Here is a 14,908-nt window from a genome sequence, read left to right on the forward strand (position 1 = left end):
TGGGGCTCCCGGCACCCTGTCTCCTCTCCTGTGTCTGGTGCTGCCATCTTACATCTTGTTGACTGCTGAGTTAGGGAGCTCAGCTAAAGGACACTGACCTCATACTATTCTTATTTTGTTTTAAGGGTATCAGCATGGATGGTGTGAGTGAGAATAAGATGGTGCCCTCTGATTTTAGCACAGGACCCATGGAGAAAGCTGCCAAACCTTTGCCATTTAAGGATCCCAACTTTGTGGTAAGCATCTAAAGTGAAAGTGTCCATTGATCAGTCATGTCCGACTCTTTGCGACCCCATGGACTGTAGCCCACCAGGCTCCTCTGTCAGTGGACTCCTCCAGGCAAGAATACTGGAGTGGGTTGCCATTCCCTTCTGCAGGGTTTTCTCCTGACCCAGGGATTGAACCCGGGTCTCCTGCACCGTCGGGTGGGTTCACTATGCTGAGCCCCAGAAGCATCTAAGGTGTTTTATAAATGAAAAAACAAACAACTATGCCTCGGCCTCTGACCTCACTTGGTTGGTCTGGAGCCCGGGCAGTGATGGTAGCCTTTCTCCTTCAGTCTGCGTCACCATGCCCTCCTCCAGGGACTGTGGTTTGAGGTCTGGGGGCAGGAGAGCCCTTCCTGTGGCTCTCCCAGTTCCCAAGGATTCTGTGGAATTCATTCAGTGATACTGCTTTTAGGGTGTCGTTTCCAGGATGATTGCTCGCCTTCCTTTTTTCGTGAGATTTAGATAAGGTGTGCAGTGATTAAAGGAGGAATGCTCCTCGCTAGTTTCTTTAGGCGCATCTAAGGTCTGGTGCTATCAAGTAGATATAGGTGCCTCTTTCTTTTGCTCTTTCTTTTGTTCTTGAGGGGTAGGATAAATTCCATGGTTCTGATTATACCGTTCCAATTTATTTTTTCACTAATTACCTTTGAAAATACAGCATTGATAATGCCTGTAACTTTTGTGTTCTTTCCATTTCATTTTGTCATCTTCACAAGACAAAAAAGAAAAAAATTTCCGGAAAGCTTGCCGTGTCATGAGGGAGGCTTCCTTGGGTTTTCCTGGAGCTCCAGTAATTTACAAGGTGGAGATTGGCCCTCAGAAAGGAATTGAGAGATGTGGTCATGTGTTTAAATCTAACTTTGTAGTAAACTTATTTTAAAGTAGTGAGAAATTCATGAGTGAATTCCATAAAGTTAGACCCAATAAAGGATGTGCTTTTCTATGTGCATATTAAAAGAATAACCCTTTATTTCTATTCCATCAGAGACTAACTCATGCGTTTTAAAAATCCAAAAGCTGTGTTTTTTAATAAGTAAGCTTAAGGTATATGGTGTAATATGTTTTTTTAAAGCCTTAGGGTACACTGACTGTTGATTAAATGAAAGGTTTATTACAGTTATGAATAAGCATAAATGTCAGATGCTGAAATGATTGTCTCCATTGATTTTTGTTTCTTCTAATCCACGCTTGTGCCTCGAGCATTCTGGCCATGGTGGTGCAGTGGCTGGCAAGAAGAACAGAACCTGGAAGAACCTGAAACAGATCCTGGCTGCTGAAAGGGCATTGCCATGGCAACTGAATGATCCCAACTGTGAGCTGTCTAGACCCTCCTATGTGTTCATAATGTTCAGACTAGGAACCTTCTTATAACAAACCCGCGTTATCTTATTGCGTTTGCGTTCATGGAGAAACACTTTCTAGCTTAGGAATTCTACAGCAGTACCAATGTAGGGAGATTCTGTGTGTGTTTCCTCATAGCTTTATGCTCTGTGTTGAATCTGTGTGTGTTGGCGTTGTCATGGATGTGTGGTTTTTAGTGTCACTGTTAACATTTCAATCTGGAGAAGCAGGTCCAGATATGATGATATGGGTGTTGCTGTTAGACAAACTGCTTATTCAAAAGTCTACTCTTAAAATGTGTTTCCAAGTAAAATGTTGTCCAAGCTTTAGGAGGGTTTCTCACCAGCAGCTTAAAGGCCCGCTCTGTTTTACTCTCCAAGCCAGTGTTTTTCAGAGTGAACGCTTTATACTACAGTATTTCCGAATGTCTGTTGTATGTTCTGCTCAACTTTAGTGGAAAGTACAGGTTCAAAGTTCCTTCCATCTCCTGCCCCACGGCATGTGTTTCGTGGGGGTGACTCAGACTGATGACAGATGAGCTAGTCAGATGCCTGGGTGTGGACATTCCGGTGTCCGGATGTTCAGATCCAATTAGTGGGTTGTTGACACCTCATCACCATCAGCCCGTGTAGCCAGAGACCGTGAAAGCAGCTTGTGGGCAGATGAGCTTTCTGGTGGTTCTGCTGGAGTAGAGGGTCCCCGGGGACAAGGCAGAGCCATACTTAAAGCCTGTGCTTGGCCTATGGCATCCTGTAGTATTTCCCCGAGAATTGTCTGAGCACTTAATCACAAAGTAGAAAGTTTGGGAATATTATCAAGCAGTATTTTTAGGGAAAACGGGGAAGGGATCTGAATGCTCTAAAGCCAGTTTAGTTAGCATCTTGTTGTTGTTTTTTTTTCCAGACTTCAGTATTGATGCTCCTCCATCCTTTAAACCAGCGAAGAAGTATTCTGATGTTTCAGGTCTTCTTGTGAGTATCAGCACACCTCTATGTCATACAACACTGAACCGAAAAGGAAATTTCACTGTACCCTCTGTTTAGACCGTGGTGAATAGCAACGCTGGTCCTGCCTGGAGCTCGTGTACTGGGAACAGGTGATGGGTTTGTACAGAAGCGTTTATGCAGTTATTTAAGAGTGGCAGCGACCAAGAGTGGGGACTTCCCAGGTGGCCCAGTGGTAAAGAATCTGCCTGCCACACAGGAGACACGGGTTCGATCCCTGGGTCAGGAAGCTCCCCGAGAGAAGGACATGGCAACCTCATTCTGAGTATTCTTGTCTGGAGAATCCCATGGACAGAGGAGCCTGGTGGGCTACAGTCCATGGGGTTGCAAAGAATTGGACATGACTTAGCAACTAAAAGGTAGCAGCAGCAACCTGAGGCATCCGTGTGGGCAGCCTGGAGCAGGCATTGCTCCAGAAAGCAGGAGACCTGAGTATTACTTTCCTTTCCTCTCCTTGTTAACTATATGAGATAACATGAAAGAAACATTTTTTCTTTTTGTCTAAAGTTTAAGAAATTCCTTACATCTTAGAGATGATTGTACTTAAAAAATTTAAACTTCTCTAAAGAGGCACTACGGTAAAGATAGTGATTTTCATATTTATTTTTAAGCATCAGAATCACTTTTCCAAATGAGAGCTTTTACGGAATCCCCTGGAGCCCACCTGCTCACTGTGGGCCCGTGTGGATCTGGTCCTCTGTCCTTCTGCCCACTCCCCAAAAAAGGGACCCCTATGGTGCTTCTAGGGGACACAGTTTGAAAACCAGCAGTGTGGTTCGATGAGTGGGACTTGGGCAAGTCCATGAACCTCAGTGTACCCCCAGAGAATCTTGTTTCCTTATTTTCAGAATGTGGATGAAGTATAGAAGTTTCTAGAACTTCATCATGCTTTTTCATTATTATTAAATTTGGAAGGTGGGCTTCCTCCCATAACTGTGGAAATAATGAGACACTTTATTTTTTGAAGACCATATACCTCATTTAAATTGTTTACTTTTTTATGAAAATATATGACTCCAACCTCTGTAACAAACTAAATTAATGATATACAGTTTACACTAGGAAAGATTTTTTTAAAAATTAGTTTTCCGCTCTGGATTAGTTGTATGTTTTTAGCTTGTCTTCCAGAGAGGAGCAGATACTCTTCAGACTTGTTAACACAGACCTTAAATATAATGAGCCTAAGAAACAGGGAGAGGAGAAGTGTGTGGGGGTGGGGGAAGGGAGTGGTGTGTGTGGGTTGTGCTTCTGGTGGGCTCTTCCTTTCGTCTACTCATGGGTGTGTGTCTCTTCCGAAAGGTCCCCTGAGGAAGCTTCCATTTGAGAGAAGTGTAGTTTTAGGCTATCTCCTGTCTCCTGCCAGAGAATAGTTGCCTTGTATATTTGACCCATTTTAATAGCTGTTTATGGAAGGAGAACTAGTCTCGCACCAGTTATTCTTTTCTGGCCCAAAGTGGAAATTTCTCCCTGTTCCATTTTGTGCTGAGCTTATAGCAGCCCTGGTTTACGACTTGGAGGGTGGCCCCTTGGAACATAGCTTTATCCTCACCGTTACCACGCAGCTCATCCACTGCTAGCACAATGGTTTTCACACGTTGAAAGTGAAGTCGCTCAGTCGTGTCCGACTCTTTGTGACCCCTTGGACTGTAGCCTACCATGCTCCTCTGTCCATGGGATTTTGCAGGCAAGAGTACTGGAGTGGGTTGCCATTTCCTTCTTCAGAAGATCTTCCTGATCCAGGGATCGAACCCGGGTCTCCCACACTGTAGGCAGATACTTTACTGTCTGAGCCACCAGGGAATTTTGTTCATGTTGAAAAGCGTTGTTCCAGGCCTCTCTATGCCATTGCTAAAGGACTTGTCATGTTATTCATAACCTTTTGCCCCACTGTATGTAAAAATTGAGACATTCTGAATATACAAAGAACTCTACCAAATCATTGTGGGGCTTCCCTGGTGGCTCAGATGGTAGAGAATCTGCCTACAATTTCAGGTTTGATCCCAGGGTCAGGAAGATCCCCTAGAGAAGGGAGCAATCCCATAGAAGAATCAGCTAAAAGATTATGAATAGACAATTACAAGGAGGAAATGCAGATGTTCAGTTTCACTGAAACTGATAAGTAGATGTTCGGTTTCACTGATAGTTAGAAAAAAGACCCATTGGATAGGAGAGAAATGAAGACATTGGCTTCTATGCCTTGCCACCAACATACAGAAATGGACAACTTCCTATATGGTTGTTTTGAGATGGGAGTTACATTGGCGCATATTCTTGGGAAAACAAATGGTACCACCAAGGGAGACAGAAAAGTAGAGGCCTACAATGTAACAACTTGTCTTCCAGCCAGTGCCCTAGAGAAATAGTATGTACAAGGAGCTTCCTGCAGAAATGCTCAGGAGAAAACACTCAAGGAAAACATTGAAAGCAACATAAAGGTCAACCGGAGCGGGGTGGGGTGGGGGTCGCTTCCTGGGGGGGCACTAGTGGTAAAGAACCCACCTGCCAATGCAGGAGACTTAAGAGTCGTGGTTCAACCCCTGGGTCGGGAAAATTCCCTGGAGGAGGGCACGGCAACCCACTCCAGTATTTCTTGCCTGGAGAATCCCATGGACAGAGAAGCCTGGTGGGTTACACAGTCCATAGGGCCACAAAGAGTCGGACACAACTGAAGTGACTGAGCACGCGTTCAATGTGGGGTAGGGGCCAGGGGTTCATCCTGTTCTGTGAGGTTGATGTATATGTAAAAACATGGATAAACTTTTAAGATGTGGTACAAAGCAGTGTAAGTGCATGGTACTGCCAAGTAAGAATCAGTACCCAGTCACTGGGCGCTTCTCTAGCATATGTGTGTGCGTGTGTGTGTGTGTGTAAGAGTGTATATATATATACATATACTTTATATATACATATATACATACATATACTTTATATATATATATATAAAGTCTGGAAAGGTGCCCGCTGAGCAGTGGTTTCCACGGGGGAAGATAAAGGACTTATTGTTGTTGTTTGGCCACTAAGTCATGTCCAACTCTTTGCAACTCCATGGACTGGAGCCCCCCCAAGCTCCTCTGTTGATGGGATTGCCCAGGCAAGAACACTGGAGTGGGTTGCCATTTCTTTGGAGATCTTCCGAATCCAGGGATCGAACCAAGTCTCCTGCTTGGCAGGCAGACTTGTAAAAGGAGACTTTAGTCTTATTGGCAATGTTTTTCTTTCTTTTTTTTTTAAGAAAAGAATATGTTCACCTGCTACTTGTATAAATTAAACTTACGTAATTGAAAAATAAAGCCAGGCTTGTGTTTACACTGACGCGTCTGTTCCAGTGAGGGGCTGTTTCCCTGTGTGGGGGCCTGGCCAGAAGGCCCGCAGGGTCACACCTGTGTTGAGCCCCGGTTACAAGGCTGTGGAAAGTGCTTTGGTCCTGGGGGAGGTGGGGGCCAGCGTTCGCTGCCCAGCTCCCTGCAACAAGGGAAGCGTTAAAGCCACTTGCTCCCTGCCTTCTGGGGAGGGGGCCTTGGCTTCATTCAGGCTGGAGGGACGGAGTCCAGAGGAGGACAGACCACAGGAGTCCAGCTCCCTGCTCGTTCAGTCTCTGGGGGGGTCACCGGCCTCCTTCCCTCTGTTCAGAACACTCGGTCAGCTCCGGTCTGTGCATGTTTACGTCAACCTTCCTGTCGATGCAGCGGTACCCTGAGTCCCTTGGTATCGGTTCAGCAGCCTGGACTTCCCTGGTGGCTCCGATGGTAAAAGCGTCTGTCTACAATGCAGGAGACCCAGGTTCGAGCCCTGGGTTGGGAAGATCCCCTGGAGAAGGAAATGGCAATCCACTCCAATACTGTTGCCTGGAGACTCCTATGGACAGAGGAGCCTGGTAGGCAACAGTCTATGGGGTCGCAAAGAGTCGGACACGACTGAGCGACTTCAGTCAGTCAGTCAGTCAGTCAGCCTTCCTGGCAGTAAGGCCTGAACTTGGGCGGGCCGGCTCGGCACAGCTTGACGGTGGGAGTGGGGCAGCCGCAGAGATGGAGGCAGGCCAGGGCTGGTTCATCCGCGAAGGCCAGATGATCAAAGCCAGATGCATTCGCCAGCACCTCTGCTGGGAACTGCGGGGCAGCCTCCCCTGCCAGTCAGTGCATCTCACCACCTCGTGGCCCCTCTGAAGGGACCCGCTGCTGTTTTTCTAGTTAAGCCTGCCTTTACACGAGCGTCGCTGAAGGAAATGTGGTACAGAGAGGCGTCGCTAGACTAAGCCAAAGGATCAAAGGTTTGTTTTGTATAGAGCTTTAATTAATCTTAGCTTTTTAGGAATAATCTCAGTTTCCTGATATGCAGACCTTAAATGCTTTAGGCAGCTCCCCGTGGTGGAACTGAGACTCTTTAGAGATTGAGAAACCCATGACTCAGTCTGTTCAGCTTGTTGCCTCTTCACCCAGCCTCCCTCCCTCCTGAAATCATCGCATCGCTGGGTGTCTGGGTCCACACAGTCGACCAGCGCTGGCACAGGCAATCCACACTTGAGTAATTGGCTGTTATCTGTCTAGACATTAGTGGCATCTTTTCTAATTTCTTAAAGGAATTCCAAATGACTCAGCCTCATGTTTTCTGTTTCAAAGTCTGTAGGAGCCGTGTGCCCTGAGGTAGACAGTGAGTGAGTATTTTCTTCACTTTGCAAATGGGGAGAACAGGCCAAAAGAGAAGTTTGATATGTCAGCGGAAACAACTTCTCTTTTCCACGCTCGTCCTGATCATTCATTTGTTCGTTCACCCACGCATCCCTCATTCGTGGGACACGCACTCGCTGTAGGCCCACTGTGTGCTCTGCATCGGTCAGGAAACAGTGCAGCTGGGATCCAGTGATAAGCAGACCACGGGAGTCTGGCCTCATGGAGCCTCCCAGCCTAGACTTCAGTCAGAGTCACACAGATAATAAACGTAAAAGCAGCAGAGATATGCATTCCACTGGAGACAGGTGCTGAGGTGAACGCCAGGGTGGGGTCCTGACCCGCCTACAGGGACAGATAAGGCTTCCCAGATGATACGACTGATTGCTGAGCAAGAAAAGGGCAAATGGGCAGGACAGGAAGGAGGGTGTCAGAGCCAGGGTAGCTGGAACCACAGAGTAGGGGACACGTGGCTGAGGAAGAGGCTCGGGAAGGGGGGGTCCCAGGCAGTGTCTGCGGAGCTGTGCTGTGGCCTTGGGCCTTTGTCCTGAGAGCAGAGAGAAGAGCCGTTGAGAGACTTCACGAGAAAAGACGTGATCAGAATTGCAGGCTGTGACGATGCCCCTGGCTGCAGGTGTTGGTGGCAGTCCCTTCCAGTGGAAGGGGGTGGGGTGGCCATCCCAGCCCTGCAGGGGAGCCCTTTGGAGAGCCTTGGGAGCGGGGAGGGGCGAAGCAGGAGAGAAGCACCCCTGGGTAAGTGGAGTGGGGGTGGGTGCAGTCTGGACGGGTGCCTGCCGCCCTGAGGCACCAAGCAGAATATTCCCCAGCTGTCTGCTGTGGTTATTCCCCTTCCTTCCTGTCCGTACCCTGAAGCATCTCGCAAGTCTGGGGAGATTAACGTGTCTTTCCCACAGTGAGTGATTGGGCGTTCTTGGTGACACAGTCAGACATCATGAAGATACATTGATTGCACTTTGAGTAAAAACCAGAAAACTAATTTTTAACTTGAACTTGAATCTCACTGCCAGCAACGCCTCTCTACCCTTCTGTCTGCCTGTTTTCTCACCCAGGCCAACTACACGGACCCGCAGAGCAAGCTGCGCTTCAGCACCATCGAAGAGTTCTCCTACATTCGGCGGCTGCCATCCGACGTGGTCACGGGCTACCTGGCCCTGAGGAAAGCCACAAGCATCGTTCCCTGAGCCTGGAGAAACGGAGATGAGGTGGAAAACCGTTTCCCAAGGCAGACTTTGGGATCAAGATTTTGTTTTATGGAAACAAACTTCTGCTGTCAATCTGGAAATGTCAGTGCTGTGCCTTGGAAAGAATGTTTGGCTTTCATTGAAGGAGGGTTTTTTTTTTTTTTTCTGTTTTCCCTCCAAGTGTGATATTTCCTGTTGAATTAAATTATACTTCAGTTGTTGCCTCAAATAAAGTTGTTTGACAAGAAAGTAGAAAATTGTGCTTTTAGTTTAACCCAAGTAAGTCCTTGAATTTTGGCTTCAAAGCTATGGAGTCTCTTATGACACTTTTAAAGACTCTACGATGCGTCCTGACAGTAAGGCTGGATTGTCCCTGATCCCTGTGACTCCTGCCTTGAGCACGTTCATCTCTGTCTCTGATCGGAATGCTTGGAAGAGGTCCAGAACTGGGGCTGGAAGAGAAAGCACAGAGGAGCTCACCCTGCTGCCCTGGCTCTGTCCTCGCCTTGGGCCGTGGTCTCTGAATCAGCCTCTCTTCTCGGCCTCTAGAACCTGTTAGGTAAGCCACTGACTGGTCTGCGGCATTTAGAGCAGCCTGAGCTGACTAAAACACTAGCCCTGGCCTGTTTCTGGAGGTGTGGGGTGTGACCCTCGTCACCCCTTCCACGAGGGCGTCTGTCCGGGCATGGGAAGCCACCCACTTCCCCTCCTCCGAGAGGAAAGCACCCTGGGCCAGGAGGAGATGGCCTCCGAGCCCCTCTGAGCCTCATTCCTGCAAGTCTTTGCTGGGGGGACAGTGGAACCAGGCCTTGGGGCTGGCTCTGCTTTGAAGATTAGGTCCCCAAGTACCCTTTCTTTCTGAGGGAAAGCCCCTCTGGGTGGTGGTGGTTTTCAGTTGCTAAGTTGTGTCCAACTCTTTGCAGCCCCATGGACCTCAGCACGCCAGGCTTCCCTGTCCATCACCAACTCTGAGTTTGCTCAAACTCATGTCCATCAAGTTGATGATGCCATCCAACCGTCTCATCCTCTGTCGCCCCCCTCTCCTGCCCTCCATCTTTGCCAGCATCAGGGTCTTTTCCAATGAGTTGGCCAAAGTATTGGAGGAGAGAAAGGGAAAACAAGACCGAGAGTCGGCTGGGGCCTCCGTGCAGGGCCAGCGGCAGCGGCCTGGAATCCTGTGTCATTCAGCCCCTGCCCTGTAGCTGGGGGGGAGGGGGTGAGAGGGGTGGGAGGGGTGCTGTGTGCTTCCCCCTCCCCCATGAAAAGGGGCTGGCTGATAGCCAGGAGAGCAGGGACCTTTCTGAAGCCTACGAGCCCTGAAGTCCTCACGGCTTCGCTGAGGCACTCAGCGCTAACAGAACCATCTGAGGCCTCAGTGTAACTCAGATGCCCCCCGGCCAGCCCCAGTGTCTGAGCCATAGATCAGGGGTGGGGCCTGAGAATCTTCATTTCTAACTAATGAGACTGATGTTGCTGACCCAGAAACCGCACTTAGAAACCCACCGCCGACACAGAAGTTCTCTGCAAGGCCAGAGGCTGCTCCCTGGGTTCCCGCACTCGGCCTGGGAAACCCACATTTCTGTTGAAATCAAGGAGCCAGTGAGTCACGGGACCTTCCTGCCCCACTTCCACCGTCTGTGACACCTGGGGCGAGTGCACTTCTTTTCCAGGAAGGTCCCCCGTTTGTGTAGTGGCCCACTTTCCAGTTCTAACTATGTCTAGAAATGGCAGTTCTAATCATTTTTAACCCTGCTTGCTGGCCGCTACCTCAGTCCTGACTTCAGACTCTCCTGGGCCATGTCCAGGAGGAAAGAGGGCCCCCACCGGGCACATGTCCATGGTGGGGCCACAGACCCCTGTGGGCCTCTCAAGGTTGGGGATGGGCAGTGGATGTGTGCCACCTGCTCTCTGGAAGTCACCTGGGGCCCGTGAAATGCAGATTCCTGGGCTACACACTAGACCTCTAACTAATGCAGGGAGTAGGGCCGGGGCATCTGCATTTGACCAGTATCCCGTCATGACTGTGAGGGACAGGAGGGTGAGACTGCCGCCTTCCGCAGCCAGAGGGGAAGCACGTATGCCGGACACCTGGCTCCCTTCTTTCCTGTTCCCCTGCCAGGTCTTCCTTGCCAGCCCTTATTTTGGCCAGAGAGCTAAGTTCTGAAGGTCAGGTCACTTCTCTCACCCTAAGCAACGGGGATTCAGGCTGAGCCAAACTAAGCTTCGGGCTGTGAGCAGCTCCAAGGAGTCCTCCTAGCAGTTCTGAACAGGCAGATAGCCTGGTGCCGTCGCTATGCACGCCTGGTCCAGCGTTCTCAGCCCTGCTGTGTGATAGCATCACCTCTGCGGTGGGCAGGGGTCAAAATACACAGAGATCGGCATTCAGCTCTTCTAAGCTGGGGTAGGTAATACAGGAGGAGGGCTGGCGTGGTGTTTATTTTAAACTCCCTGGATGAGTTAGTTGTGCAGTCAGTGTTGAGACTCTTGCTGCAACTATAAAGAGAGTATTTCCCATGAGATATGTTTTCTAATTCACAGCTCAGCCATCTCTGTATACCCTGGGCCCATGAGCAGTTTGGAAGGGGGTTCCTATGTATGTGTGTGTGTCTGTTCATGATTCCCAATCAATCTTCAAGGAAATCGATCCTTAATATTCTTTAGAAGGCCTGATGCTGAAGCTGAAGGTCCAATACTTTGACCACCTGATGCAAAGAGCCTATTCATTGGAAAAGACCCTGATGCTGGAAAAGATTGAAGGCGGGAGGAGAAGGGGACGACAGAGGATGAGATGGTTGGATGGCATCACCAACTCGATGGACATGAGTTTGAGCAAGCTCCAGGAGTTGGTGATAGACAGGGAGGCTGGGCGTGCTGCAGTCCATGGGGTCACAAAGACTTGGACACGACTGAGCAACTGAACAACAACCAGCCCAGGAGTCAGAAACTTGAACGTCACTGAAGATTCCTCCCTCTTCTATATTTATTCCTCATGTTCAATTTGGACCCAGTCTCTGATCGTTTTCTCACACTATTCCTTTCTCTCCTATCAGCCCCGTTCCTACCCAACATCGCCTCTTACCTGGACGTTCTTGGTGTCCTTTTAATTGCTTTTTCCAAGACTCTGACCCCGCCTCTGCCCACAGAGGGCCTTTCCACATCTTTGGATGACACGTGACTTTGTGCATCACGGCACATCCACTGGTGATCAGTCTGAGATAGTTTATCAGTTCTGGTGCTGGCCTGTAGTGTTCAAAGGATGAACTCAGTCCTTTAAAAGAGAAAACAAGTAGCTGAGAAACCAGGTTATTTTCATAAAACCAACCTGAGATCCAGTCTGCTCTAAGTTTGACTCTTCCCAGTATCTGACACTTGTCTTTGAGAGGAGAAGAAAGCCATCTATTACTGGACACAGTTTAGAATGACCTGGAATGTTGGGCAGATGCTTTCCAGAGCTGGGGGCAGTCTGTGTGGATGAGGGGTACCCATCTCCCAGGTAAAATCACATATCATTCTGGATTTTGAATGTGGTTTGTAATTGGGCCAAAAGTACTATCAGTGAGATATCTGTGCCTTCTGAATCCAGGGCCATCAGAAAGCAACATCAGCACCAGATGCTGTACCCAGCGACCTATAACTGTGAACTGGGGGTCTTAACTTAGCAAAGCTAAAAAGCAAGGAAATAAACTGGGGGAGTACAGAGTAAAGAAACCAGAACAAAGAGGGCAGATACCCTGGGGAGAGACTGAAAATGTTGTCCTCTCACAAGTGTAAGAAATGATTAGTAATATTTAAAATAATGTTTTATCTGCTAGGAATGTTCAGGCCTTATTTGGATTCTGGTTCAAACAATAACAAAAAGATTTTTGAGACAACTGGAAATTTGATATTGACTAGTTTTTAGGAACTCATGAATATTTTGAGTTGTGATTATGGTCTTGTAATGTTAAAAGAAAGGATTCATATCTTTTAGAAACACATACTGAAATATTTATGGATGGAATGATGTGCTATCTGGGATTTGCTTCAGGATAATTCAGGAGCTAGGAAGGGGATGGGAACAGTGTTGAAAGAAGATTGGCCAGGAGTCAGTAACTGTTGAAGCCGAGTGGTAGTTACACCGAGGTTCATTATACTATTCAGCTTTCATAGGTGTTTGAGTTTCTTTACAATGAAAAGGTTTTTTTAAGAATGAAATTCTTATTACTAAAAACTGTGATGATTTTTTACCTAAATTGGTGGTCTGCATGAGCATAAAGGGGCTTATGGAAACTGAAAGTTTGAGAATCTGCTAAATGCTATACGGTCTTGAATAGAGGGACTATCCAGTTCGCATTTCACAAAGGATGGGTTGTAAGAAAAGAATCACAAGTCAGAGGAAGTTGTCCTCAAGATGTTGTTAACAGAGGTCTTCATTGTGAGTTCCGTTAGCCTGGAAGACTTTAAAAATATTTCCCACGTGGGGGCAGGCATGGGAGTGGAGAAACTAAAGACATCAGCTTCTAGTTTCTTCCAGGGAATAAATAAAATATACTAGAGTGGGTTTGGGATGTGTTAAAATGACTATAGTTTGAGAAAATAACTGTTGATATACTTCCTGGTAGGCTCTGCAATGTTTATACATCTATACAGAAATGGGAATTAAATCATCAGAGAGATAAGCACCTGAACAAACAGTTTTAGTTGAAGGCACTGCTTCCACAGAATTTTAATGGCATTTATGCCTTTGTGCCTATATTTAGGAATTGTTCTGAAAGAGGTGAGGAGACACAGTCCTACCAAAATCTCTATTGCATCTGCTACAGAAATACCCCAAGGGCCCCCCACTGCCTTGTGGGGTGAGCTTTCTAGTTTGCCACCCAAACATGGAGCCTCATAGTCTGGGTTTGAATCTCATTTCTATAATTGACTAACTCTCTGGTCTTGGGCAAATTACTAACTTATTCTCAAATTCTCAGTTTCATTACCTGATCATTGTCATTCACCCGACATGGTTACCAGATCAAATGAGAAAATATCAGACAAGCATTTAACTCAGGGATTTCCCTAGTGGTCCATTGGCTAAGACTCCATGATCCCAGGGCAAGGGGGCCTGGGTTCAAACCCTCGTCAGGGAACTAGATGTCACATTCCACAACTGAAGAGCCTGCATGCCGCAACAAAAATTGAGGATCCCAAGCGCCACAACTAACATCCGGCACAGCCAAATAATTTTTTTTTTTTTTTAAGAGTTTTTAACCCAGCCCCTGGGCCACATGCCCAGCTAGTGGGAATGGTGGTCCTCACCTCCGCATGGTCTCTGCATTCAACAGGTGGATCTTCTCCTGACTTGTTGATGTGTGCACTCTCTGCCTGATTCTTCTGTCTCTTTTCTTTGGCTGCTAGGACTCTTGGACCCAAATTTGCAGCCCGCTTGCAGTAACTGAACAGCCTCATCTGAAAGACATTCCTGTGTCTTCATCCTATTATTACCTCCATCACTCCTTTCCTTGTTCTCTTCATTGCCTATCTTGGTCACATCTTCCGTCCTTTATTCTGTGTGTTTTGATAAGCTGGCTTAGCTTTTTAATGGAGCAAGGGAAGGTGTAAGTAACCAAGTAAATAAGTGTGTTGTAATTCTGGGCCAGGAAACCCTCAAAAACAAAAAAAGGGGGACTTCCCTGGCAATCCTTCAGGAGCTTCATTCCTTCCAGTAGTTAAGAATCTGCCTTCCAGTGAAGGGGGATTGGGTTCGATCCCTGAGCCATGCGGTACAGCCAATTAAAAAAAAAAAAAGAAGAAGAAGGGCCAAGATCCTGCTTGCTTTAGGATTCAGTGGGAAACTACAGGCATCCCTCTTCCCACTACAGACACGGGGCCCTGGATTCAGCCCGGTTTTCTTCCATGACTTGGCGGCCTCTGTCCACTGGTGATTCTGTTCCAGCTGAAGACAAAGGCCTTCCTGGGAAGAGGCAGTGTTTTCCTGGCCAACAGGATGCTGATGGCTGACAGGCACACAGTGTGCCCCAAAACACGCCGCTCTCCTCTGCTGGGGCCAGGAAGATGAGTCAGCACCACTGGCCCCGGACCACAGAGTCTTGGGTCTTCCCAGTGAACTCGGAAGGCGCAGCCTGGGCTTTTGCAATGTGGAATATTGCAGGGGCTTTTTTTTATGGGATCCAGCTGAGGCCTTGGTGACTGATATCTCCCCTAATAACAACTGGGGAGGAAACTGCTAGCGAGAGATAAAGATAAGAGAGCTTCTGGTGTTTTCAACACCAGACCTTGAAAATGAGGTGTCCCCAAAGCTCCTACCAGCAGAACTCCCCCCAACGCTTTGCTTGCCCCCCTGGAAGTTTCTGTTAAAGAGACAACAACCTAAGTACTAATATTTGTGCCCACTCGTTACCATTCCTTCTGAAATTTGATGCTGTTCTTTCTAGGCTTACGGA

At 47.8% G+C, this 14,908-nt stretch overlaps 1 protein-coding gene and 1 long non-coding RNA gene across 5 annotated transcripts in view; both read left to right on the forward strand.

The window, feature by feature from the left end:
* Positions 1-8,729, forward strand: part of INO80C (INO80 complex subunit C) — a 70,566-nt gene extending 61,837 nt beyond the window's left edge. For all 4 annotated transcript variants that reach the window (XM_042239391.2, XM_027960718.3, XM_015103598.4 and 1 more), the window contains exons 2-5: positions 126-236; positions 1,470-1,581; positions 2,514-2,581; positions 8,349-8,729. In XM_042239391.2, the coding sequence (XP_042095325.1) occupies positions 135-236; positions 1,470-1,581; positions 2,514-2,581; positions 8,349-8,480 (414 nt within the window). In that variant the 5' untranslated portion in view covers positions 126-134 and the 3' untranslated portion in view covers positions 8,481-8,729. The remainder of the gene's footprint in view (positions 1-125; positions 237-1,469; positions 1,582-2,513; positions 2,582-8,348) is intronic.
* A 1,959-nt stretch (positions 8,730-10,688) lies between these two features.
* Positions 10,689-14,908, forward strand: part of LOC132658493 (uncharacterized) — a 67,332-nt gene continuing 63,112 nt past the window's right edge. Inside the window, exon 1 of the long non-coding RNA XR_009598194.1 lies at positions 10,689-10,881. This is a non-coding gene — a long non-coding RNA (uncharacterized LOC132658493). The remainder of the gene's footprint in view (positions 10,882-14,908) is intronic.

The sequence above is a fragment of the Ovis aries genome, chromosome 23 (assembly GCF_016772045.2).
Source record: "Ovis aries strain OAR_USU_Benz2616 breed Rambouillet chromosome 23, ARS-UI_Ramb_v3.0, whole genome shotgun sequence".
Taxonomy (NCBI): domain Eukaryota; kingdom Metazoa; phylum Chordata; class Mammalia; order Artiodactyla; family Bovidae; genus Ovis; species Ovis aries.